Source organism: Pelophylax lessonae (genome assembly GCF_965119305.1).
Source record: "Pelophylax lessonae genome assembly, chromosome: 6".
NCBI lineage: Eukaryota > Metazoa > Chordata > Amphibia > Anura > Ranidae > Pelophylax > Pelophylax lessonae.
In genome coordinates this window covers 47,519,718-47,547,279 of record NC_138773.1, presented here as the reverse complement: position 1 = coordinate 47,547,279, position 27,562 = coordinate 47,519,718, and the positions used below count along the sequence as shown (strand labels likewise).

General features: G+C 43.8%; 1 protein-coding gene across 3 annotated transcripts in view; it reads left to right on the top strand.

Moving 5' to 3' along the window:
• Nucleotides 1-27,562, top strand: part of RAI1 (retinoic acid induced 1) — a 330,449-nt gene extending 302,887 nt beyond the window's left edge. For all 3 annotated transcript variants that reach the window (XM_082261244.1, XM_082261242.1, XM_082261243.1), the window contains 4 exons: nucleotides 605-5,966; nucleotides 16,092-16,185; nucleotides 19,553-19,602; nucleotides 26,334-27,562. In XM_082261244.1, the coding sequence (XP_082117370.1) occupies nucleotides 621-5,966; nucleotides 16,092-16,185; nucleotides 19,553-19,602; nucleotides 26,334-26,348 (5,505 nt within the window). In that variant the 5' untranslated portion in view covers nucleotides 605-620 and the 3' untranslated portion in view covers nucleotides 26,349-27,562. The remainder of the gene's footprint in view (nucleotides 1-604; nucleotides 5,967-16,091; nucleotides 16,186-19,552; nucleotides 19,603-26,333) is intronic.

Here is a 27,562-nt window from a genome sequence, read left to right as displayed (position 1 = left end):
ACTCCAGGGAAGTCACTTCCATGCTGACCAGAACCACCAGCCACAAACTGATGAGGTTAAGTAGCCGTAATAGTGCTCTTCTCTAGTTACATAAATGATCGTATGATGATGCTTTAAAACCCAGTAAACGAGGCAGTGTTACTGAGGTATCACAGTTACTAGAGAAAAAAAGAGGACAGTGGAGCACGTTTCCTGCCAGGAATAAAAAATGTACTAATATAGGAGCCAATCACATCAGTTCTTCTGTACTACACTGGGCAAATAAGACGGCATCCAGTTGCCATGGGTAGCACAGACACATCCTCCTCCTGACCTTTTGAAAATGAGGACCACAGCCTGAAACCTTGTGTGCGCGGTGATCATGAGATGGCATAATCAAATTTTATCAGAACATTTCAAACAGACTGTATACTAGTAAGCCTGTTCATTCACTATTGTTTCCAAATCCCGATTTGAGTGCTTTAATAAGATTTACAGTTCAGTTCCTTACTTTGTGTCTGCAAGAATTTGCAGCCAAGGGGTAGTGGGGTAAGAACTGTAGCATATGAAAAACATTGCTTCTAAATACTGATATACTGATATATTCTATTTTTTTCTCCTACAGATAACAAGACCGAGTCATGCAGTCTTTTCGGGAAAGGTGTGGTTTCCACGGCAACCAGCAGAACTACCAACCATCTTCACAGGATTCCTCACGCCTGGAAAATTACAGGCATCAAAGTCAGCCTGGGCTCAATTGCGTGCGTCAGAGACAGATGACCAAAGGCTACTATGCCCAGACGTCCTACCAAGGCTATGAGAATAACTCTGGGGAGAAATACCCCCGGGGCGACAAGCACATAAACGTCCAGCAGCTACAAGGCCGGGTCTCTTTTGCCAGTTTCCCTGAAGCCAATGTGTACCCTGGACAGTACTCTGGTGAAGATGGCCTGCAGAACTGGGGACAAACTCAGGCTCTGACAGGGGCAAAATACGAGGAAAATGTGATTAAAAAATCTCCTGGAGAAGGAAGGGGGTACCAGGACCCTTCTGGACAAATGTCATTTCGTTCACACTCTCTACACCACCCACAACAGCAGCCCAGTCTTAACTATCCTAAGCTGCCCAGGCAAAAAGTCCAAAATGAAGTCCCATCTTCCCCTCACCCCTTCTCTCAGTCCCCCCATTTTAATCAGAATTTTCCAACTTCCACATACTCCTCAGTGCCAGCAGGCAGCCCTGTCTCTCACTCCTTCAAGAGTTGCACTGCCCCATCTAACCCTCCACATGAGCGTGCCATGGCTGCTGCTGCTGGCCAAAGGGTGCAAGCCATGCATGGTTACCAGACATCTAGAATGGCTTCCTATGAACAATCACAGCGACATCACACGCAGGAATCTTTGCACTATCAGAACATGGCCAAATACCATGGGCAACATTATAGCCAACAAGGTCAAGCATACTGCCAGCCTGAGGCCCCCAGTAGGACCCCAGAGCAGTATTACCAACCATTTAGCCCCAGCGCCAGCCATTCCCCAGCCCGATCAGTGGGCAGATCTCCATCTTATAGTTCTACGCCATCTCCTCTCATGACAAACCTTGAAAACTTCCAGTATAACCAGCAACAGCAGCAGCATAATCCCAATACATTTCCTATGGGTATTTCTGATCACAGTCACTACATGCCTCTTCTTAATCCCTCCCCCACAGGCACTTCAAGCCCTGAGTCTCAGACTAAAAGTCTACAAAATGACAAAATTCCAGAGACTTTGCTTTCTGACCTCAGTCTGCAGAGCCTTACAGCTCTCACTTCCCAAGTGGAGAACATCTCTAGTACTGTCCAACAGTTGCTTCTGTCCAAGTCTGGTATTCCCCAAAAGAAAGGCATTAAGACTTCCCCCAGGACCCCAGAGTCAATGAAAACGCAACATTGTAGCTCTGAAAGCAGTGCATACTCTTCTGAACCAATGGGCACGCCTCTTTCTGAAACATTGGGAACTCCACAGTCTGTACATGCCGAAATGCAGGATACTGACTACCTTAGTGGCTCTGAAGACCAGCTAGAGAGAAACTACATGTACTGTGGAACAGGACGAAGCCCTGGGAGGGCCAACAATACCAAAATGAAACCTGAGTCTATCTCCACCTGTTCTGTGACTTCACCTGATAATATGTCTACAAAATCTGATGATTCATTTCAAAGCATCCATAGTAGTCTTCCTCTAGAGACATTTGCTAAGTTAGTGAGTAGCGAAAGGGAGTGTCCCCATTTACTGGTTAATGCACTGTCTCAAGAGGAGTTGTCTACAGAAATCATTGCTCTTCAAGACGCTATTGATAATGAGAAAGCAGAAAAGGCCTGGGCTGATTCCCCAGAACTGAACAGTACACCTAAATCTCCGTTTAACCTAGAAAATCACAGATGTGTGGAATCTGTCGTTAAGAACACCTGGTCAGACCAAGGGGCTCCACAAGTAATTCCAGATGCTATGAAGAAAGTTACACAAGATAAAACACAGATGAAGAACAACAGTGAGTTTAACGAACTTCCAACAGTGCAAACAAAGCTTGTCGACACCACCGATAAATCTGTCAGTCTTCTAGAGAAAACCATTGAGAATGCAACATCTAGCTCAAGCTATGCTATTTACTCTAATACATTGGCTAACACAACCCCAAAGAGTTCAGATCCATTTGAGTGGCCAGATAAGAACATGTCAGAGTCTTGTCTGAGGTGGAAAGAAATTGAGTTGACTCTTCATTCAGATCTCCAGAAGGGCTTGTTTCAAAACAAGGAAAATAAAGTTGATAGCCAGCTTGATGTTCCGGATGTGGAAACCCCTCTGGAAAATGACTCTGGGGAAGAGTTTACCAAGGAGGTGGCAGAGGAGTTGACCTACACAGAAGATGGCAAAACTGACAATGAGAAGTGGTTGGAGGATACCAGAGATTGTTACACTGAAGATGAATTTCAAGACATCCCTGATCTCCCATCCCAAAAAGAATCCAACTTGGAGCCTGAAGACTATTCCTCTTTATGTGACTTTTCAGAAAGAAAGTCTCTCATGGATGACGAATCCCTCCCAAAGCAGGTGAGGGATTCAGAAGCCTTATCTTCCATTAATACTCCAGAATCCATAGAGAACCCAAGCGCTGAAGAGAAAGAGAATTTAGTTGAATGTGCACAGCTATCAGACAGCTCAATCATGTTGCTTGGTCCAACTGTTGAGACTGAATCCAAAGTAAACAGCTGGTTTGAATCTACATTGCCACACATCAAAGCAGTGGAGGACACAAAGGAAAACAATGAAGAGAGCAAAGAGATCGTGAAAGACTGTAGTGGAAGTCAGTCGGAAGTAAAGGAAGCTGAAAAAGAAGAAGTCTCAATCCTGCCAGAGGCAGAAGAAACAGTTGATCAACAAGCAACAAATGAACAGCCAGCCATCTTGGCTGAAGAGCCACCTGTGAAGAAACCTCAACGTGGTCGAAGGTGCAAAGCAGCAGAAGCAAAGGTGGTGGAAATGTCTGCACAGAACACATCGGAAAGTAGCGATAAAGGTGGGAACCGAGCTGAGTTCATGCAAACACAAAATCTAAATGCCACAACAGCAATTCAAGTTGACAAGACTCCTGTAACACAACCTACATCAGCAAGGATGTGCACTCGTTCCTCCACTGCCAAAGTGGAACCACAAGAATGTGGCACAGGGGTAACCTTAAAAGCACCACATCCTGAAAAACTTAGTAAAAGAGGAGCATTCAATGAGAAAGAGAGGGTTCCTTATAAAACTGGAAAGAGGGGTGGAAAAAATGGTGAGAAAATAATGTCCACCCCCACTGACCAAGAAACAATAGTACTGCAAAATAAACAGTCTTCTGTTCTCAGTGCTGGTCCAAAATCCAAAAAAATCCGCATCCTAAAGGATGAACAGTCTATGATTTTGAGGTCTCGTAGCAAGAAGCAGGAGTTATTTCCAGCCAAAAGAAGAAGAGGGAAGAGAGGAATGAATTTTGTGCTTAAGAAACGTACTTCTTTAAAGAAGATTATAACAAACAACTGTGCAGCAGCTGACACATTTCCAATTATGCCAAAAATAAGAAAAAGAATGAAACTTGCAACCCCCGGCATTGGAATAAATGTAAAAAACTCAGAAAAGCCTTTGCATTCTCTGAAGAGGAAATCAACCTTTATTTCACCAGTCCCAGCCAAAAAGAAAAACTTGATTATACGCAGCAAAAAGACAAAGGAACAAAAGTCAGAGAATCCTCCCAAATTGTTCAAAAAAATGAAGCCCGTCAAAAAGGAAAAAGTCAAGTTAAAGCTTGCTTCTAAGAAGGCTTGTAAAGTCATCCTAAGTTCACCTTCCATGAGAATGGCTCCTGAAGTTTGCTTGAAAATGACTTCACGGACATCTTATCATGGTGCTATAAAAACAAAGGTTTTGCCACCTAGAAAAGGCAGAGGACTTAAAATGGAGGCAATAGTACAAAAGATTACATCACCAAATCAGAAGAAACAAGGTGCTCCCATAGGAGAGACTGTTAATACTGGAGCAGTTAGTAACAATCCCTTAGTTGTTCCTTCTCAAGGAAAGGAGCTAAGAGATAATAGCCTAGTAATGGATTCTGAAGCCAAGTTGTTGACTCAGGACATGGTACAAATTGATTCCCCAAAGTCAGAAGCTGAAATGCACACTGTTAGCTGCCGAGGTGGCAATAGGTCCTTCAAAGGTAAACCTTACCACAAGAAAAAAGTGACTTCAAATTCTCTTCATGGAGAAATTGGCACACAACCAGTGGCAAAACTAGAGGGAAAATGCAAAAGTTCAAAAAAACTGAATACAGTTCCTAAAACAAAGCTGAGGAGAGGTAGGTCAAAAAGTTCTCAGAGCACTTCGAAAACTGCTGTCAAAACCCTACTAGCAGCTGCTCCTTCTGTGCTTCTGACTACAAAAGACAAGTCCTTGTCAGAAAACTCTTTGCTAACCAATAAATATCGACCCAATGAGTGCAAAAAGTTGGAGGAGGGCTCTGCTATTCCTGAAGCTGCTGAAGAGACCTTGACACAGACCAGGGCCAGGAAAAAAACAAAGCATCCAACCTTTAATGGTTACAACAAGAGGCAACGCAAGTGTTCTTCTCAAAACAACTCAAAGTCAACTAGTCAACCACCTGGGAGCAAGAAAAGGGGAAAGAGGCATAACATACCTCCTGTTACTCCTAAAGAACCAGAAATCAAGCTGAAGTATGTATTGGCTAAACCAGTGAGGGCAGAAAATCGAGTCCGCCTCTTCACACCATACATTCAGGTGGAGAAAAAAAATACATTCACCACCATCTGCACTGTAATAAATAGTGCAGGGGAAGAGGCTCGATTACAGAAGGAAAGAAGCGCTGCTCACTCAGCGTCTCAATCTATCGCATTTGCCAACCAAGGGAGCCTGCCTTTTTCCTCCCGGATGCAGCTGGGACCTTTAGTGTGCAAATCAGTCAGCTCTGGCTGTCTCCTTTGCTGCTTGTGCCGTTGCCCGGCCAATTATAAAGACTTGGGCGACCTGTGTGGGCCTTACTATCCAATGGACTGTTTGCCTAACAAGAAATCCAGGCTGAAAGATAAACCGAAAACAGAGGACACAGAAAAATCTTCCAAGGCCGTGGATCCCCTCTGCACAGGAGGTGGAGGGAGGCCGTCTTGTACAGATGGTGGAGCCACTGACATAGTCAAACCGAATACATTACGATCTAGTGCTCGTGGAATGCTCAGGAAGTTACCCAGCTGTTACTGCTGCAGCAAAAAGTTGGAGGTGACAGAGACTGAGAAACCCAGGAGACATCAGTGTGTCAAAATGCCCGAGGCACACTCTGCAGAACCAGAAACGCAGGAGCACTGGGTGCATGAGGCCTGTGCAGTTTGGACCAGTGGCGTTTACCTGGTAGCTGGGAAACTGTATGGCATCCATGAAGCCATTCAGATGGCAGCTTCAGGGGTAAGTGATTGTATTTGTCATGTGTTTGGTGATATAAAATAACATGTTAAAGCCGGACTGCAGGCAACTATATTTAAAAAGTATGCAGTTACACTATATTGTGAAAAGTTGTGGACTCCTGACCATCACACATATAGGGGCTTGTTAGACATACCATTCAGAAATCATGGGTATTAATGAGGAGTTACCCCCTACCTTCCTCCTTTGGCACTACAACATCCTCCACTCAGAAGCTCAAGATTTTGGAGGGTGACTGTAGTAGATTAAACCCATGCAGCTAAAGGAAATCTTTGTAGGTCAGGTACTGATGTTAGATGAGAAGACCTTGCTCACAGTGGTTCCAATTCATCTCGAAGGCATTCTGTACGGTAGGAGTTTCCCACCCCCACCCCTCCCTCCCCATTATTCTTTTTTCCTCTCCCCCGCTTACCTAATGCTGAGATGGCCACAGTTGGGATATTCACCCACACATTGCCCTGCTGGGATCCTCTTCTCTGCAGCAACAACCAGGTCCCACGCCACCATGTCCCTTTGGGGTTGATTTATGAAAACCGGAGACTGCAAAATCTGGTGCGGCTCTACATTAAAGCCAATCGCCAGATTTTTTTTTTTTTTTCAAAGCTTCGCTTGCTTTTGTCAAAGCTTAGCAATATTGGTACACATCAGTGGAAACACCTAAATTCAGTAATTTGAAGGGAGGAGCCCAACTTTGAATACAACTAGTTTAAATGCCTACATTTGACTTGATTTTATCCTCTTGCAATCGGAGAAGGATGGGTAGTGCTTGGGACTAATAAGGTGTCTTGCATTCACATGTGCAAACCAGCAACATACATGAGGAGAGAGCAGAGAGGTGACCTCATCAGTCTGCTGCTCCTTCACTGTCCAACAACATACAAGGAGTGCAAAGCCAATTAGGTTGTGTTACTTAAAGCAGATCTTCACCCATATTTTCATCTTTTGCTGATCAGAATGCCCAATAACAAAAAGATATTAGCAATATTTTATTTAGAAGTACCTATTTTTCTTTTAATTTCCCCTCACTTTCCGGTCGCGTTTGCCAAGGCCATTACGTCATTAGGCGATCCCCTTGACTCCTGGGATATATGGGCGTCATCTATTCTAGGAGTCTTCAGGGAGCCCTATCATCTAATTTCGTGCTATTTCCAGACAAAAAATGACACGATGGGGGCGAGTTAGGTGCCATATTTTGAAGAAGAGGATCTACGGGGAGGAAAGTAGAAGATTTGTGATGTACGAGAGGGAGAAATGCATGCTGTGTAGTCAGCTGCACTTCATCCCGGAACTCACTGGCGCAGGCTTCAGATGCCCACAAATAAGATGGCTGTTGCCAGCATTTCACCAGGGGCTAGTAAATAGGACATTTGGAAAATAAGGAAGCTAATTAGAATATTGACCATATCCAAAGTAAATGCAGCATATTTTAAGAATTACAGAGATGTGTTTATTTTTTTTTTTTGAGTAGGAGACTGAATGGAGAAAAATACAAATTCTTTGGCAGTTATGACATTTCCTGTATATGTATTTCAACTGGGTTTTTCTCTGTTTGCCTGGAGTTCAGTTTCAGTGTTACAGAGCCTTGGAAAATTATTCATACCCCTTTTCCATATTTTGTCATGTTACAGCGAAAGACGTAAATGTATTTTATTGGCATTGACTACCAGTGATGGCGAACCTTGGCACCCCAGATGTTTTTGAACTACATTTCCCATGATGCTCAACTACTTTGCAGAGTGCATGAGCATCATGGGAAATGTAGTTCCAAAACATCTGGGGTGCCAACGTTCGCCATCAGTATGATAGACCAACACAAGGTCGCACATAATTGGGAAGAGAAAGGAAAATGATAAATGGTTTTCAACATTTTTTACAAATAAATATCTGAAAAGTGTGGCGTGCATTTGTATTCACCCCCTTTACTCCGATACCCCTAACTAAAATCTAGTGAAACCAATTGCCTTCAGAAGTCATCTAAATAGTAAATAGAGTCCACCTGTGTGTAATTTAATCTCCGTATAAATACAGCTGTTCTGTGAAGCCCTCAGAGGTTTGTTAGAGAACCTTAGGCTGACCATACATTATACAATTTTCTGTACAATTTTCTTTAGATTTGCCTTCAACTATGTAGTACAAAGGCCTGCCTTATAAGATACAATTTAAAGTGTTGTTTAGTTTTGACTTCATATTATATGGATTTTGGTAAATCTAACAGAAAATTGTACAAGAAAATTGAACATGTATGGCCAGCCTTCGTGATCAAACAGCATTATGAAGGCCAAGGAGGGGGGCTGAATACAAATGCACGCCACACTTCTCAGATATTTATTTGTAAAAAAAATTGAAAACCATTTATGATTTTCCTTCCACTTCACAATTATGTGCCACTTTGTGTTGGTCTATCACATAAAATCCCAATAAAATACATTTACATTTTTAGTTGTAACATGACAAAATGTGGAAAATTTCAAGGGGTTTGAATACTTTTTTAAGGCACATTGTAAAATATGTTCTTGTTTTATTTTTCTAGTGCAGACATGCTTTTAATTGACTTTGAAGGGAAACTTCAAACACGCCTGTACTTTAGTAATAAAAACGGTTCTGTAGAGTAAAAGGGCAGGGTATATAGACTCCGCACTTCGCATATATTGGAAACCTGCGGATGGCGTGACCGGTTCAACTGTCATTAGGCACATTATTGTAGCTGACATCAAAACCTCCTTAGGGCCCCTATTATGTGTGGATCTCTACTGACATCCAACATGCTCTGTAGTAACCACAGTTTGCCATAGAGAAAAACAGAGGTTTCTATGGGGGGGCGATGAAGATCACAAATTGTCTTGCACCTGTGTTTCCTTTAGCCAGCTATAAATGAATGTGATTGGTTGCTGCTGTGGGAAACACAGTTGATAATTCACACCCTACAACAGTGATGGCGAACCTTGGCAACCCAGATTTTTTGGAACTATATTTCCCATGATGCTCAACAACACTGCAGAGTAGATTAGCATCATGGGAAATGTAGTTCCAAAACATCTGGGGTGCCAAGGTTTGCCATCACTGTCCTAAAGTGTTCTCCTTCCAAACTCTAAAATGACTTATTCATGCAAGGTATAATGCTGTGGCCACTTAGTTTTCAGCTTCCCTTGTAGTCTGTTCTGTCTCACAGATATTGTTATCCCTCCCATGTTCTATTGTTGTATATTATGTTCCTTCTTTAGGCATAATGCCATCGTTTGACTAAAGGCAAATAGACTGCACTTTGCAAGTGCAGTTGCTCTAGAGAAGGGGTGTTAAACTCAACTTCATCAGGGGCCGCAACGCAACATGATTGCAAAGCAACATGATTGCCCTCAACAGGGCCAATTGTATCTGTAAGACTAGATGTCAAGAGCCCCCCACCATCGGAAGTCAAGAGTACCCTCCCTTACATCACAGTGCACCCCCCTTACCTTGTGCTGCTGCTGGGAAGAAGCTGGAGGTGCTGCTGGAAAGCAGGAAGTGCAGAATCTGGAGGAGGAACGCAGGAGAGCTGGAGCTCTCCTGAAGCTGCAGGAGAGGTGCGAGGGCCACATAAAATGCCCTGGAGGGCCGGATTCGGCCTGTAGGCCTTGTGTTTGACACATGTGCTCTAGAGCTTAGTAAATGAGGTAAAGATGCACTTGCAAAGTCTTTTTGCTTTTAGTAAATCAACCCCATTGTGTTTTCAGACCGTAATAATAAGGCGAAGCAATGTGAGTAAAGCCGGGTACACACGGCCCCAATGTCGGGAGACATTTGCCGGTTCAAAACAAAGACGTCCGACATTCCCCATGTGTGTATGTTGGTCTGTACGACAGAAACCAGCTGTTTGGCCAGCTTCTGTTGGATGAGCATGCGTTCTCAGCCAATGACAGAGAGCGCAGATCGGAGTGTTCTCGCTGTACTAATGTCAGATGGTTAGTACAGCGGCTGTCCGTTTAAGAAAAAACTGTCAAAAACTGTTAGTGTGTACCAGGCTTAAGGCTAAGTTCACACTGGCGTTAAAAACGCCCCTCAAACGCCTATGCAAATGATATAATGGATAGCACACAGTGCTGTTCACATTGTCAAAACATAAAGCGTTAGCGTCACATCGCTTTGCTTGAAAATTGAAGCCTTGGGTCGAGTCAGGAGGCGTTTAAAGCCTTTCAATGCCTCCTATTCATGTCTTTGGTAACACATCGCAACCGCACTGCCATGCGGTTTGCAGCATGGTTGCGGCGCATTAGTACAGTGTGAATTTTAGGTGGCTGTTAAGGAACAGGCTGGGAAACCGGCCGCTGTGTCCTTAACAACCGATGAGTCATCAGTTGTCAGCGGGCTTCCTCACTGACAGCAGACTATAAAATAAATAATTGCCGGCAATAAAAAAAATCGGGAAAAATTATGTGGGGTCACTCCCCCCCCCCCCCCCCCCCAATCCTTATCAGGCCTTTTCGGGTCTGGTATAGATTTTGAGGGAAGCCCCCATGCCAATATTTAGAAAAAAAATGGTGTAGGGGGGACCTCACGCCTTTTTTTCCCCCCAGATTTTTTCTTTATTGCAGGCAATTCTTCTTTTTACATTCAGCTGTCAGCAGGGAACCCGCTGACAGCTGATGATTTATCAGTTGCTAATGACGCAGTGGCTCTCTTCCCAGCCTGCTCCTTAACAACCAGCTATTGTAGACATTTGGGGGAGCATTTTTAATGGTCAATAAATGCTGACAACCTGAGCTTAGAAGTGGGTTGACATATAGCCAGAAAGATTGGCACCATCTAGTGGTAGAGAAGAGGTACTGCAGGGCACAGCTCCAGATTGAAGGTAAATATTGCAAAGCTGCTTTTTTTTTTTTACTTTTATTGACCTATTCTTTTTTTTTTTTTTTTTTTCATGGAGTTCTGCAATGGGAATTGAGAACTCTCAAAAAACAGCCCAGCTGTATTTCTGGCTTTGTACCATTACCACAGCCATTACGAGGCTGAAGCGATGCTCCTGTTATGAAAGATCCTCCGTGCAGTCATTGACCTAGCTAGGCGGAGCTGGAAACCCACCATAGACATCTCAAAACTGGTATCCCTAAGAAGTCAAGGGGAACTTCAGAACAACCACCCTATAATATTTGAGTTATGAGTGGCCTTGCCCTTGCAACAGCCAGTGAAAGTAGGAAACCGTAAAGTTCTTTTTTTTTTTTTTTTTTTTAGCCCTCCAAACTTTAACATTTACCCAGCAAGGTTTATAAAAACACCAATATTTTATATTTTTTGGCGTGTAATGAGATGAACGGCACACCCAAACTGTATAAGTAATTATTTTATTTCTGGTCACCAGGCAACCACTGACATAACAAGGGCCTTCTACACCTCTGTTACTTATATAACATTCTTTAGTTATGTTATCAGCACATAACACAGCAAGCATTATATGGCTTGAATTAAAAAGTTAAAAATAAAACCTAAAAAAAACATATTAAGGGTTAAGTTGAAGTAGAACATGCCAAGAGACGCTGTCATGTGATTCATTTTTTGGTGGATGACTTGGAGGAAAATGGGGGTGGTAGATGCACTATTATATTCTGCCACCTACTGGCAGAAAGTGGTTACTGAAAGCTATAGGTTTTTTTTTTTGGCTTTGAGCAATTTTTTCTAGTTGGCTTAAAGCTGAACTCAAGGAACACAAAAAAATGTATTTAACTAAAGTCCTCAATAATCACAAAGAACATAAATCCACTTTGGGTGCACTGCATGCCTTCTCAAACTCGTGTTTTAGTCATGTCTCCCCTTTCCGTTCTTTCACCTTCACTGTACATATTAAGTTCCTGAAGTCTCTCCTGATATGTTTTATCCCTCAGCTTAAAGGCTTAAAAGTGGGTGGAATGGGTGGAATGAAACCTTCAATCCTGTGTCCAGGTCTTTCTGGAGACCTGTAGGGTATGTGATTGCACAGGTGTGCGTATCTGTTATAAACCAGGAGCTGCCCATAGCTCAGGGTCCCTTGATTAGGTCTTCCTGGAGACTTGTAGGATATGAGTCCACAGGTGTGCATATCTGTTATAAATCAGGAGCTGGCCATAGCTCAGGGCCCCTTGTCTAGGTCTTCCTAGAGACCTGTAGGCTGTGTAAGTGCACAGGTGTGCGTATCTGTTATAAACCAGGAGCTGGCCATAGCTCAGGGCCCCTTGTCTAAGTCTTCCTGGAGACCTGTAGGCTTTGTGAGTGCACAGGTGTGCGTATCTGTTATAAACCAGGAGCTGCCCATAGCTCAGGGTCCCTTGATTCGGTCTTCCTGGAGACCTGTAGGGTATGTGAGTCCACAGGTTTGCATACCTGTTATAAACCAGGAGCTGGCCATAGCTCAAGGCCCTGTGTCGAGTTCTTCCTGGTGACCTGTAGGCTGTGTGAGTGCACAGGTGTGCATATCTGTTATAAACCAGGAGCTGCCCATAGCTCAGGGGCCTGTGTCCAGGTCTTCCTAGAGACCTGTAGGGTGTGTGAGTGCACAGATGTGCATACCAGGAGCTGGCCATAGCTCAGGGCTCTGTGTCCAGGTCTTCCTGGACATCTGTAGGGTGAGTACACACAGGTGTGCATATCTGTAATGAACTAGGAGCTGGCCATAGCTCAGGGCTCTGTGTCCAGGTCTTTCTGGAGACCTGCAAAAACTGCAGCTGAGTAAGCAAGGAGAGATAGCTAGGTCTGAAGGACCAATGCCAGGAGCAGTGGTGCTGCTGGAAAGGAGCTAGGTGGCTTGGTATTTTTTTGTTCTCTGTTTTTGACTGGAGAAAACTGTGTTTTGTGGACTTTTCTGTTCATTGTGCTTAATAAAAAGTGTGTTGCCTAGCCCTTAAACCACAAGTTCGGACTGACATAACTCACTTAAAAATGCAATACCACTGAGCTTAATGGGTAACTCCACTTTTGTGGGGGGGAAAAATAGCAAATAAAGAAAAATAATCCAGCCTATACAATTGTGACACAAGTCATATCGTAATTAAATGTTATTAAAAAAATTACCTTTCCTTTTCAATCTGCAGCTGCTGTAATTTTCTGAAAATGCAATGCAATATGGCCGCCTGGAACTGTTCTGTACACAGAATGTATACTGACCACACCCCAGAAACATCATTTCCTGCTTGTGTGATTGGCTCACCAATTTTCCCAGAAGTCTGCACTAAGATACAAGTCAGATCTCAGGCATCCCCTGCAACAAAAATGTCATTTTTGGTGAGGTACTCCCAATAGGAAATCACGGTTAAAAGGATGCAGACCCTGACGCTTCCCTCATTAGAGCTTTGCAGGTGCAGCAGCTGGTTGATAATTATGAAATCAATACCATTAGATTCACTTTACCACATGGATACAGACTAACATATTCAAAATGACAAAAGTTAGGAATCTGAACAAAGTTTGGTAAAATCCCTGCAATGTACAGAGATCATCCATGTTTTTTTCCTAATAAAAGTGGAATTACGCTTTAACCACCCCATATCACAACATAGATAACCTAAATATATCCTCTCATACAGATACCCCATAACTTACAGCTGGCTCCTGCGTCATTGTCACCTCCTTTTCTGATGTTTGGATGCCGAGCCGGGTTTTCCTTAATAAGCAGAATAAAATGCAGAAACACTTTTTCTTGCGCTCCGTTCTTATTGTGTAGAAAGCAGATTTTGTGCCAGCTACGAGCCCCTAAGGGAACCCAATGGGACGGATTCATTTGTCCCGGTGTCTGGAGCAAGTACTGAATTGGTCATAGGATGTCCCTTCTTCCATAATGCATTGAGGGCATACGGTGAGTTACTAAGTGCAACACAACCCGTTCCCTCTAACCAAAACATTTCAAATATTGTAGATGGTGTAGATGAGGGCTAGAACCTCTGTCATATATATATATATATATATATATATATATATATATATATATATATATATATATATATATATATATATATATATTTTTTTTTTTTTTTTTTTTGGTGTTTCTTTTGGGAGATTTCCTGTTATCATTGGAGTATCCAAGACCTATTGGAAGCCAGCCAGGAGCTGTCACAGCCCACCAAGCTCCATCTATAACTAAAATATCACTGTCACAGAAAAAAAAAATCATGGACCTTTACATTTTATTTTCTTATTGGATTCCTAATCTACAACTTATTTTAGTGCCGCATTCACATGAGTGATGCTACAGATTTCACTACGGGCACTGCTTGTCCTGAGGCTGCTGTGAAATGCACTGTGCATGACTGAAAGCTAAAGATAGACAAGAGGGGATGCCAGCAGCCATTGTGTTCAAAAGGCTCAGGGCCTCATCTTCTCACCCCCATGGCAATCATTATATTTCTGAACCAGGAGGGAAGAGTGCAGTTAAAGCTGACATTTTATCTGCTGCCCCTCTACTCCACTTCATCAACATTGTAAAGACGTTTTTTGATAAACCCTTTCTGTTTTTATTACATCCCCTAAATTGAGACCCAGCAACCTCATCACTGGGTTTTTGTGCTTCTCTATGCAATTCAGGCAGATCCTGGCTGGTGGGAGGGGTTTGCTGGGCTGTATGTAGCTTCCTGAACACATCACAGCACCCTGTTTCAGTACTCTTCTCAAGAACCCCCAGCCCTGATGCAAGCAGTGGGGTGGCTCCTGGAGAGTAGGTATGCAAATATCAAAATACCTTGATGGCTGGATGTGGGTCTGGAAGTGTGGATGTTCCTAGACAGGCAGTATTTGTATCCAGGCCACCCTACGTAATGCCCACATGCGATGCTGAGCCTCTATGAATGAAAGAACTGAAATCCAACGAATGGAGGGAGTAGGAAGGGAAGGACAAGATGATGCTGGTTGTCCTCCAGCCAGGAAATGAGGTGGGCTGTGCAGACTGAAGGGAAGGCTGGAGGTCAGACTTAAAGTGGTTGTAAACCTCAGACATGAAATATGAACAAACATATCCCTCTATAATGTGCAATTAAGAGCACTAAGTGCAATTTCTCTCTGCTGCTTCCTTCCTCTGCTATCAGCATGAGTCACTTCTGACAAGTTTTCCTGACACCAAGCGGTAAAATGGTGACAGGGAGAGAGCTCCAGCACACAGTCTGTGATTGACAGCCTCAGCTCTGTTCCTGGGAGCTGTGTGAATGGGGGGGGGGGGTGTCTCTTCCCTCCAATCAGCTCTCAGAGCTCTCCTCACTGAGCTCTGCATATTGTAATTCAGGCTCTCCGCCCCCTGTTTTCTAGCAACTCAGAGAAGCTGTATACATTCTGCTCTTTGAACAGATGTAGACAAAGAAGAAAACTGCAGATAAACAGGTACAACATATGGAGGATTTGTTTAATCTCTGTGTATCATGTGAGGCCAGTCACTTCATTGGGTATATGTAAAAGTTTACAACCACTTTAAGAGTTGTATATGGTTGTAAGAGTTGTTTTCTTTTAGATTTGGATAGGGTGGGAATGGTTTAGATCCTCTGTTGGGTTTTCCTGCTATCCAAGGCTCTGTTACAGAGATTTACCTTCAGCCAGAGCTGGCAATGATGGTTTACCAGACAGCCCTTCAACACAGAAGGAAATAAAAAATGATGCATGTCTTTAGTAGAGTATGGGGGGGGGGGGGGTGCTAGAACCCCTGTCAGAGTTTTATTTCTGTCTGTGTCCCTGGAGCAGATTCTCCCTCACTTCCTGTCTGGTAAAATGTTGTCATTGGGACAGGAAGTGAGGGTAGGGCTCTTTAACGGAGCCCTAGATAGCAGTAAAAACCTGACAGGAGCTCTGATCCTTCCCCACTCTATCTTTTTTAGCTTGGCACACACTTTTAGTTTTTTTTCGGCATGCCTTACCCCATTCCTGAGGGAAGTAGAAAGGAACATGGTGTAACGTGTATATATTGGCCTGTAAACCACAGATTAGGGCATTGTGTTCCTGTTGACATTTCTTAGACAAGTCCACACAGAGACATTCTTGCCGCTGCTAAGGATTCTGGGTAGTGGCATGCAATAGCAGTGAATCATAATCCTGCGTACGGTTCCTCTTTTTTCTTTTTTCTTCCTGACCCTGTATAACCTCATCCCTTGTCTGCTGCTGCAAACGCTGACTCCCCTTTTTGTCTTGCAGCTCTGTCCCAAGTGTCAAAAACCCGGGGCCACCGTGGGCTGCAGCCACAAGGGTTGTGTCCAGTCCTACCACTACACGTGTGCCATGGAGGCAGGTAAGGCAAAACGATCAGCACACACACTGATGTAGTGTCGATGTAAGGGAGTATTAGACTGATCCATATCATCTATAGAGAAAGGTAGTTCTTCTTTGAGAAGGCCAGGGTAGGGTGGAGGTTTCCTCGCTGGTCGTGGGGAGCGCACCTGGCTACAGATAATCAATTTTTGAATAGTCACATAGCTCAATGAACAGTTAATGTAAAATATTTCTTGATTGAGAATATCCAACGCATTTCAGAGAAAAAAGCCCCCCTCCCAATTCATGGCTAAAAATATATGAAATGTAATTAAAACCAGATGGTGTTCGTTAGATTAATGATATTGGGATGTCCAAGAGCCATCCAGTTTTCCCTCTTCTCTAATGAACACCATTGGGTATATTTAAGCCCTGAAGAAGGGGGAGGCTTCATTCCCCTGAAATACATTGGCTTTTCCTAAATAATTTTATGTATGTAACTATGTATATACCATACCTGGCCGATCCCCCTGGAAGCTGGAAACCACTGAAGTAGACATCGCTACTCCAGTGATCTCCACTTGCTTCTGGGTCCCATACTGAGCTGCTGCCCTGTTGCTTATTGAACGCCGAATGTTGTCTGCCCAGCATGGATGCAATCTAGAGAATGCTTTACATTTTCTGAATGAATGCAAAGTATTCTGTGGTTGGATGAGATGGACATCAGCGACTTGCCTTTCCACCAAGTCCAATTAAAGAAGATAGTGCAATCGGTCATGGGAGGTAGGCGCATACCTAGGTAAAGGAGCACAAAATGCAGCGCATACATACATTAGCACAATTGTACAAGTATCTAGGAACAGTAGGGTGACCAATAGAGCAATTTCAATGCAAAAACAGTGCACATATATACAGTGGGTACGGAAAGTATTCAGACCCCCTTAAATTTTTCACTCTTTGTTATATTGCAGCCATTTGCTAAAATCATTTAAGTTAATTCTTCTTCCTCATGAATGTACACATAGCACCCCATACTGACAGAAAAACACAGAATTGTTGACATTGTTGCAGATTTATTAAAAAAGAAAAACTGAAATATCACATGGTCCTAAGTATTCAGACCCTTTGCTGTGACACTCGTATATTTAACTCAGGTGCTTTCCATTTCTTCTGATCATCCTTGAGATGGTTCTACACCTTCATTTGAGTCCAGCTGTGTTTGATTATACTGATTGGACTTGATTAGGAAAGCCACACACCTGTCTATATAAGACCTTCCAGATCACAATGCATGTCAGAGCAAATGAGAATCATGAGGTCAAAGGAACTGCCTGAAGAGCTCAGAGACAGAATTGTGGCAAGGCACAGATCTGGCCAAGGTTACAAAAATATTTCTGCTGCACTTAAGGTTCCTAAGAGCACAGTGGCCTCCATAATCCTCAAATGGAAGACGTTTGGGACGACCAGAACCCTTCCTAGAGCTGGCCGTCCGGCCAAACTGAGCTATCGGGGGAGAAGAGCCTTGGTGAGAGAGGTAAAGAAGAACCCAAAGATCACTGTGGCTGAGCTCCAGAGATGCAGTCAGGAGATGGGAGAAAGTTGTAGAAAGTCAACCATCACTGCAGCCCTCCACCAGTCGGGGCTTTATGTCAGAGTGGCCCGACGGAAGCCTCTCCTCAGTGTAAGACACATGAAAGCCCGCATGGAGTTTGCTAAAAAAACACCTGAAGGACTCCAAGATGGTGAGAAATAAGATTCTCTGGTCCGATGAGACCAAAATAGAACTTTTTGGCCTTAATTCTAAGCGGTATGTGTGGAGAAAACCAGGCACTGCTCATCACCTGTCCAATACAGTCCCAACAGTGAAGCATGGTGGTGGCAGCATCATGCTGTGGGGGTGTTTTTCAGCTGCAGGGACAGGACGACTGGTTGCAATCGAGGGAAAGATGAATGCGGCCAAGTACAGGGATATCCTGGGCAAAAACTTTCTCCAGAGTGCTCTGGACCTCAGACTGGGCCAAAGGTTTACCTTCCAACAAGACAATGACCCTAAGCACACAGCTAAAATAACGAAGGAGTGGCTTCACAACAACTCCATGACTGTTCTTGAATGGCCCAGCCAGAGCCCTGACTTAAACCCAATTGAGCATCTCTGGAGAGACCTAAAAATGGCTGTCCACCAACGTTTACCATCCAACCTGACAGAACTGGAGAGGATCTGCAAGGAGGAATGGCAGAGGATCCCCAAATCCAGGTGTGAAAGACTTGTTGCATCTTTCCCAAAAAGACTCCTGGCTGTATTAGATCAAAAGGGGGCTTTTACTAAATACTGAGCAAAGGGTCTGAATACTTAGGACCATGTGATATTTCAGTTTTTCTTTTTTAATAAATCTGCAACAATGTCAACAATTCTGTGTTTTTCTGTCAGTATGGGGTGCTATGTGTACATTCATGAGGAAGAAGAATGAACTTAAATGATTTTAGCAAATGGCTGCAATATAACAAAGAGTGAAAAATGTAAGGGGGTCTGAATACTTTCCGTACCCACTGTATAAGTACACACAGTTTGTACTTAGAAGTAAAAAAAGAAAAAAGGGGAAGGAAAAATGTTTTGGATCGAAGGTTATTAGATAATGTTAGATGGGGTAATGTAGGTTGTGGAGCGGGACCAGGTAGGGTGGGTTGCTGAGCGGGTAGGGTGATGAACTGGGATGGGGTAGGATATTGGACCAGAACAGCGTAATTTGGGTGGTGCAGTGGGTAGGGTGGTGGACTGGGTTGGGGTAGGGTGGGTAGGGTTGTGGACCAAGATAGGGAGGATGGGTGGTGCAGGGTGGTGGACTGGTGCGCGGGGTAGGGTGGATGGTGGAGCAGGTAAGAAGGTGTAGTATAGTGGGTGATGAACCAGAATGGGGTAGGGTGGTCGATGGATCGGGACCAGGTAGGGTGGGTGGTGGAGTGGGTACGGTAGTGGACTGGTAATGGGTAGTGTCGATGGATCAGGTAATGTGGTGGTGGTGGAGCACATAGGGTGGTGGACTGGAATGGGGTAGGGTGGGTGGTGGAGCATGTAGGGTGGTGGAGTGGGACCATGGGTAGGGTGGTGGACAGGTCAGGTGGGTGGTGGAGCATGTAGGGTTGTGGACTAGGAATGGGTAGGGTTGGTGCTGGAGTGGCACCAGGGATAGGATGGTGGACAGGTAGGGTGGGTGGTGGAGCATGTAGGGTTGTGGACTAGGATGGGGTAGGGTTGGTGCTGGAGTGGGACCAGGGGTAGAGTGGTGGACAAGTAGGGTCTGTGTTGGTGGGAAGGGCAAAGAAAATGTAATGATTACAAGCCAAAATGTACAAAATACAGGACTATGCAGTCCTTTTGTAATATGTAAAAATGTTTTTTTTTATTTCAGGCTGCCTATTAAGTGAAGAGAACTTTTCATTACGATGTCCTAAACATAAGGTAATGCAGACCAATGGCATTCATAAGCATTTCATACCATAAACTGTTTCTGGGGGAAGGATTTTCCTACACACAGCGCACATCCTGTTCAGTAATCCCATTGATATACAGTGCAGGCCGTGTTTGGTTGTAATGAGCTTTGACATAACTCATTACAACCTGACTGGGTATCTTTTACTATACATGGACGTGAGAGCCCATGGACGTGAGAGAGGAGGTAAACCCTAATGTGCGTTTTTTTGAATTATGAACCAGACCAAACGCATTATAAAAAGTCAAAATCTCCCTATTTTTGGAACACTCCATTCAAATCGGAAAATAAACCCACAGAATCATATAGGGAGCAAATCCTACTCAGTCAGTCCTAAGGTTGCTGTCTCTCATATACTGGGGAGCAAAGAAGCTACTGAGTTCCACCAATCAGATTTACCCCTGCCTTGGATGATTAAATGTGATTGGTAAATCTGCACTTGAAGCACCACACTAGAATGTTCAGCAACCGAATGTGAAAACGTGAGGCAGAGGGAGAGAGGATGTTACATAGCACTGGCAGGAAGTACACTCCCAGTGACCCTGTGAGGTTCTCTCTGGACTCTTGCTGCATTTGTTCACAGAAAATATAGATAAGGTCAGTTGATTGAAATTTCTAACTTTGGCACAGTTGTTGTTTATGCTGGACACCATTAGTAGCTCACTGATTACTTTCACACGTTACCTGCAATTGATTCTTACAGAAGTCCCTGTAAAACCCAAAAATCGGGCCTGTAAATGTAAATGCAGCCTTTCACCAACCTTGTCCCCCAATCTAACGTAGAATCATCCCCAAAATTCATTTATGTATAGGATGTTGCTTTCAGATGCTGTTAAAAGAGCTGCAACACATTGCGGCAGTTTACAGTCATTGAAAAGCTATTGAGAATACGTAGGTTTAGGGCATGTATGTGTGTATGTATATATATATATATATATATATATATATATATATATATATATATATATATGTATCTATTTATATACTATGCTCAAAAAACTTAAAGGAACGCTTTTTAATCAGAGTATAGCATAAAGTCAATGAAACTCCCAGGATAATGATCTGGTCAGCTAGTTAGCAGAGGAAGCTGTCAATCAGTTTCAGCTGCTTTGGTGTGAATTAAATTAACAACAGGGGCACTAGATGGGCAACAATGAGATGACCTCCAAAACATGAATGGTTTTAGAGGTGGAGGCCACTGAAATATTTTCCCTTCTCATCTTTTCTGACTGTTTTTCACTAGTTTTGCATTTGGCTACGGTCAGTGTCACTACTGGTAGCATGAGGCCATACCTGGACCCTATAGAGTTTATACAGGCAGTCCAAATCTTCCAGGATGGAACATCAATGCGTGCCATTGCCAGAAGGTTTGCTGTGTCTTCCATCAGTCTCAAGAGTATGGAGGAGATTCCAAGAGACAGGCAGGTAATCTAGGAGAGCTGGACAGGGCCAAAGAAGGTCCTTAACCCATCAGCAGGATGGGCAACTGCTCTTTTGTGCAAGGAGGAACAGGAGGGACACACAGACCTCTACAGCCTGGACAATGGCACCCTGACTGCCATTAGGTATTGGGGTGAAATCTTTGGACCCATTGTCAGATCCTACACTGGTGCAGTGGGTCCTGGGTTCCTCCTGGTACAAGACAATGCCTGTGGCGACATGCAGCCAGTTCCTGGAGGATGAAGGAATTGATACCATTAAATGGCCCCCAAGCTGACCTAAATCCAATAGAACACCTCTGGGACATTATGTTTTGGTCCATCTGACGCCACCAGGTTGCGCCTCAGTCTGTTCAGGAGCTCAGTGATGCCCTGATCCAGATCTGGGAGGAAATACCCCAGGACACCATCCGTGGTCTCCTTAGGAGCATGCCCCAATGTTGTCAGGCATGCATACAAGCACGGGGGGGGGGGGGCGGCTATACAAACTACTGAGGACCATTTTGAGTTGCTGAAATGAAATTTCAGCAAAATGGACTAGCCTGCTGCATCATTTTTTAACTTTGATTTTCAGGGTGTCTTTGAATTCAGCCCTCTATAGGGTGATAATTATCATTTCTATCAAATGATGCGACATCCTTTCATTCCTAACACATTACCCAGTCCGTACCAGTATAAGATATCCAGCATGATATTTTTCCCCATTAAGATCTGATGTGTTTTTAAAGTGTTCCTTTAATTTTATTGAGCAGTATATATATTTACAGTGCCTTGAAAAAGTATTCACACCCCTTGAAATTTTCCACATTTTGTCACGTTACAACCAAAAATGTAAATGTATTTTGTTTGGATTTTATGTGATAGACCAACACAAAGTGGCACATAATTGTGAAGTGGAAGGAAAATGATAAATAGCTTTCAAAATGTTTTACAAATAAAAATCTGAAAAGTGTGGTGTGCATTTGTATTCACCCCTCTGAATCAATACTTTGTAGAACCGCCTTTCTCTGCAATTACAGCTGCAAGTCTTTTTGGGGATGTCTCTACCAGCTTTGCACATATAGAGAGTGACATTTTTGCCCATTCTTCTTTGCAAAAAAAGCTCATGCTCTGTCAGATTGGATGGAGAACGTCTGTGAACAGCAATTCTTGCCACAGATTCTCAGTTGGATTTAGGTCTGGACTTTGACTGGGCCATTCTAACACATGAACATGCTTTGATCTAAACCATTTCCTTGTAGCTCTGGCTGTATGTTTAGGGTCGTTGTTCTGCTGGAAGGTGAACCTCCGCCCCAGTCTCAAGTCTTTTGCAGACAGGTTTTCTTTTAAGACTTCCCTGTATTTGGTTCCATCCATCTTCCCATCAACTCTGACCAGCTTCACTGTCCCTGCTGAAGAAAAGTATCCCCACAACATGATGCTGCCACCACCATGTTTCACGGTGGGGATGGTGTGTTCGGGGTGATGTGCAGGGTTAGTTTTCCGCCACAAAAATCGTTTTGCTTTTAGGCCAAAAAAATTAAATTTTTTTTTTCATCTGACCAGATCTTCTTCCACATGTTTGCTGTGTCCTTCCACATGGCTTCTCGCAAACTGCAAATGGGACTTCTTATGACTTTCTTTCAACAATGGCTTTCTTCTTGTCACTCTTCCATAAAGGGCAGATTTGTGGAGCGCACGACTAATAGTTGTCCTGTGGACAGATTCTCCCACCTGAGCTGTGGATCTCTGCAGCTCCTCCAGAGTTAACATGGGCCTCTTGGATGCTTCTCTGATTAATGCTCTCCTTGCCCAGCCTGTTAGTTTAGGTGGACGGCCATATCGTGGTAGGTTTGTAGTTGTGCCATACTCTTTCCATTTTCGGATGATGGATTGAACAGTGATCAGTGAGATGTTCAAAGCTTGGCATATTTTTTTTATAACCTAACTCTGCTTTAAACTTCTCCACAACTTCATCCCTGCCCTGTCTGGTGTGTTCCTTGGTTCCATGATTCTGTTTGTTCACTAAGGTTCTCTAACAAACCTCTGAGGGCTTCACAGAACTGTATTTATACTGAGATTAAATTACACACAGGTGGACTCTGTTTACTAATAAGAAGACTTCTAAAGGCAATTGGTTCCACTAGATTTTAGTTGGGGGTATCAGAGTAAAGGGGGTGAATACAAATGCACGCCATACTTTTCACATATTTATTTGTAAAAAATGTTGAAGACCATTTTTTATTCTATTTATTTTCTTCCACTTCACAATTATGTGCCACTTTTTGTGTTGGTCTATCACATTAAATCCCAATAAAATACATTTACGTTTTTGATTGTAACATGACAAAATGTGGAAAATTTCCAGGGGTATGAATACTTTTTCAAGGCACTGTATGTAATCTGCATGCACTGGTTTGGTTATGTAGGGGTGGTGTGAGGATCACAGTGTTAATTTTTTTTTCATCTCTATGCACAACTGCAGCTCACCGCACATAATATAAATCTGCCCCAGCTGGGGAATTTTATTTGGTCTGGTGTGTTCATGTAGTACTACTTTGTGACCACATGGTGGCAGTTTTACTCCACAGAGTTACCATGATTTGAATGCAGCAGTGATGCAGCAACTGTGCTTATAGTCAAAGCACGTCACTCAATTTAAATTAAAGTGGAAGAAAAGGATAGGAGTAACTATTCTTAAAAATGTTCGTTCCCCCCTCCTCCTACGTATCCTGCCTAACCTACAGTTAAAAAGGATGTGTGTACTTATCTGGTTTTAATCTGCTCCAGTGTGGTCATGTGATCCCGCAGCTCAGGTTCCCCTGTGTTAGTGAGCAGCTGCTGCAGGGGAGAGGAGGGACCGCTGACAACGGCCTAGACATAGGAGCCTATGGGTGACTACACAGCTTCTCGAATTCCCAACCATTGTCAAGCGCTCTCTGAGCAGGGGCTGCAGTATCATGTGACCGGACCAGAGCATATTCAAAATAGGTAAGTATACACTTTGGGCAGGATATGTAGGGGGGAGGGGGATTTTTAAGAATAATTAGACTTAGGCCTCTTTCAGACAGGTGTTCCGATCAGGTAGTTTTTCGGGTGGACCTGATTGGAAGGTGACTGCTAAGAAGCATATGCTCATATAACCAAATAACAAACAAATACCTTACCCAAAAATGACACCGAAGCTGGTTAAGTTGGAAATGGGCAAGGCCACAGCTTTATTTAATTTTTCAAATGTAACAAATAACCCATGCCAGTCACAGGTAGCACATATAAACCATAAATGTACATAGTCTAAGAGGCCTGTCCTTCCCATCAAAGCCAGACAGGCATTAGACTGACCCCAGAATTGAACGTGAGGGCATAGCCCATGAAGCAACATCGATTGCTGGCAAGGTCAAAACCGCCACATCGAGAGAGGACTCTATCTTCTTCTGATTAGGTGGAGTAGATCGGAGGTATCTGGGTGTAAATGGACAGCGGAGTCTCTTTACTTCCGGCCGCCCATAGAGCAGAGCAGGCTGTTTTTGTGTCTGCTTTGTGGACACAGATGCTCTGCTCCAATCAGCTTATAGATCCCCTGCTGATCACAACAGAATCCACCTCCGTGTAAAAGGGGCCTTAGGCTTTTCTTCCACTTTAACGGATATGAGCACTGCCAAGAAAATCCCTCCCCCACAACCTAAAATACCCTCTCCAGATATATACATACCCCCATCCAGTAACCAATCTTCCATGGCCATGCCTGCACAGTGGATCCCCATAGATTTTTAAGAAGCTGTTTCCAGGGCATTTCCCCCAAAGGATGTATTGTAAATACTGTGGCAAGCCATGGGATGGAGGTAAGTGTGCATCTGGTGGGGTGGGGGGGGGGGGTTGAAAAGTTTTTGTGTACTATGTTTGAAAGCATACTTCTTGAAGCAGTGATCTCCAAACTGTGGCCTGAGGGCCGGATGTGGCCATTTCCTTGCTTTTATCAGACCCTTGGGACACTAGTTTCTCCCCTTGATACCAACTGTGGGGCCCTATACTTCCCACTGACACCAATGATGGGGCACTATTGCTTCCACCGATACCCACAATGGGGCATTATTCCTCCCACTGAGACCAATGATGCGGCACTATTCCGTTCCCTGATACCAACAATGGGGTACTATTCCTCCCACTGACACCAATGATGGGGCACTATTCCTCCCACTGACACCAATGATGGGGCACTATTCCTCCCACTGATACCAATGATGGGGCACTATTCCTCCCACTGGATACCAATGATGGGGCACTATTCCTCCCACTGATACCAATGATGGGGCACTATTCCTCCCACTGATACCAATGATGGGACTCTATTCCGTTCCCTGATACAAACTATGGGGCACTATTCCTCCCACAGACACCAATTATGGGACATTATTTTTTCCTCTAATACCAACAATGGGACTCTATTCCACCCAATGACACCATTGATGAGGCACTATTTGTTCCCCTAATACCAATAATGGGGCACTATTGTACCTAATTACACCAATGATGGGACACTTTTTCCTCCTACTGATACCAACAACGGGGCACTATTCCTCCTACTGATACCAACAATGGGGCACTATTGCACCCAATGACACCAATGATGTGACACTATTTCTTCCCCTAATACCAACAATAGGGGCACTATTCCACCCAATGATGGGGCACTATTCCTTCCCCTGATACCAACAATTAGGCACTATTCCTCCCACTGATACCAACAATAGGGGCACTATTCCACCCAATGATGGGGCACTATTCCTTCCCCTGATACCAACAATTAGGCACTATTCCTCCCACTGATACCAACAATGGTGCACTATTTCCTCCCCTAATACCAACAATAAGGGAACTGTTCGTCCCACTAATAGCAATGATGGAGCAATCTTTACTTCCATTGACGCCAGGGCATTTTCTACTTCTACTGGCCACAGTCCGGCCCCCTCAAAGTCTGATGGACAATAAACTAGCCCTTTGTTCGGAAAGTTTGGAGGCCCCTGCTTTAAAAGAAACTGCAATGGTTTACCTCTTCTCGTAATGCTAGTTCCCTGGCTGTCATGCCAATCCAGGAGCTTCTGGCTTCTTAGCATACTAGGAGGTCTAATTTCACTTGGCACTCCCATCCTTGCTCAACAGCTAACATAAATGAAACCTTTTTCAGTTTAGTACCATCTGGTACAGCTACAAATCAGACTTTGTGAGTTTTAAGATGTGTGTAGAACTTTTACTGACACTTCTTGTTGAATGACCTTTTGCAGAGACACCTGGTGTAACCATCCTAAAAGCTGACATCACTTTCATTACACCCACGACCTTTTATTCACTCCACACATTCACCGCGTCCAGCAGGAGGGAAGGAGCTGGTCACCGTCACTGTATTTGCAGAGAGGAGTCAGGCTCTGCAGCGCCCATGTGTGGACAGAGCAGGAACAGCGTTGGAGGGGCAAGGACAGCAGGATCAGGACAGTATGGCTTGACAGGTATAATGTGACCTCATCAGCCGTCTCGGCTCGTGTAAAGCAGGAATGGTGTCCAAGCAAAAGGGAAAAAGGTTGATTTTATCAGCGCCAGTGACCTCATCAGTGACTTTTGGACGGTATCGAAGGTATCTTCCACATAACATTTGTTCCCAAACTTCTGCCACCTTCCAAAGATCATGAGATCAACAGTATTCCCAGTGCAGCTTCCTGAGACAAAATCCAGGCCCTGGAGCTGACCTAGGGAGCGCCGTTCACTTCCTGGACAAGATGGCCGCCACATGGCTACAGCAGCGAACTCTGCATCACAAGGGGATTTGTACAAAAGAGAGAGACAGATTACTGCCAAACGAAAAAGGTTTTTTTTTTCTGTCTTTTTTGGAATGTTTTAACCCCCCCTTCCCCAGCTGCTGTTCATTAAGTGTACTAAAACGTCATCATTTGACCAATCTCACCATTCTGTAGTTGTTATCTCAGTGTCTCAACTTTTTCTCGGTTCAGCCATTCTGACTCTACTGCAGAGGCACCATTTCATCCCGTCGCCCCCTGCCAGGTTAATCCCGGTACTGCAGCAGAAGTGGGTCGCTGGAGGGCACCACCAAGTGGGGGGGAAGTCACGTTGAGACCCATCAGCTGACCTAACTCACCGCAAGCCCCGGCCCTACTGTACATACAGAAAGTGTTTGACAAATGTACGGACAATGCCTCATTTTATGGTGTGTGTGTGTGTATATATGTGTATACATATGCATATATAATATATGAAGACTGTACATGTTTAACCCCATAGCTGCCGGGAGGCCTGCAAAAGCCCAATGTGGTTTTGTTTTTTGTTTTTTTTGTTTTTCTTTTTTGCCAGCTCCTCCGGCAACTGAGGAGTTAAAGCTAGTGTTCTTTTTAGTAAAAAAATGCTTCACACTGAAGAATGTGTGTACTGAGCTTTCTAAAAGATGTTTATTTTCTTTAAAAGAGGCTATTGGGAATGTCAATAAAATCTACAATGAACCGTT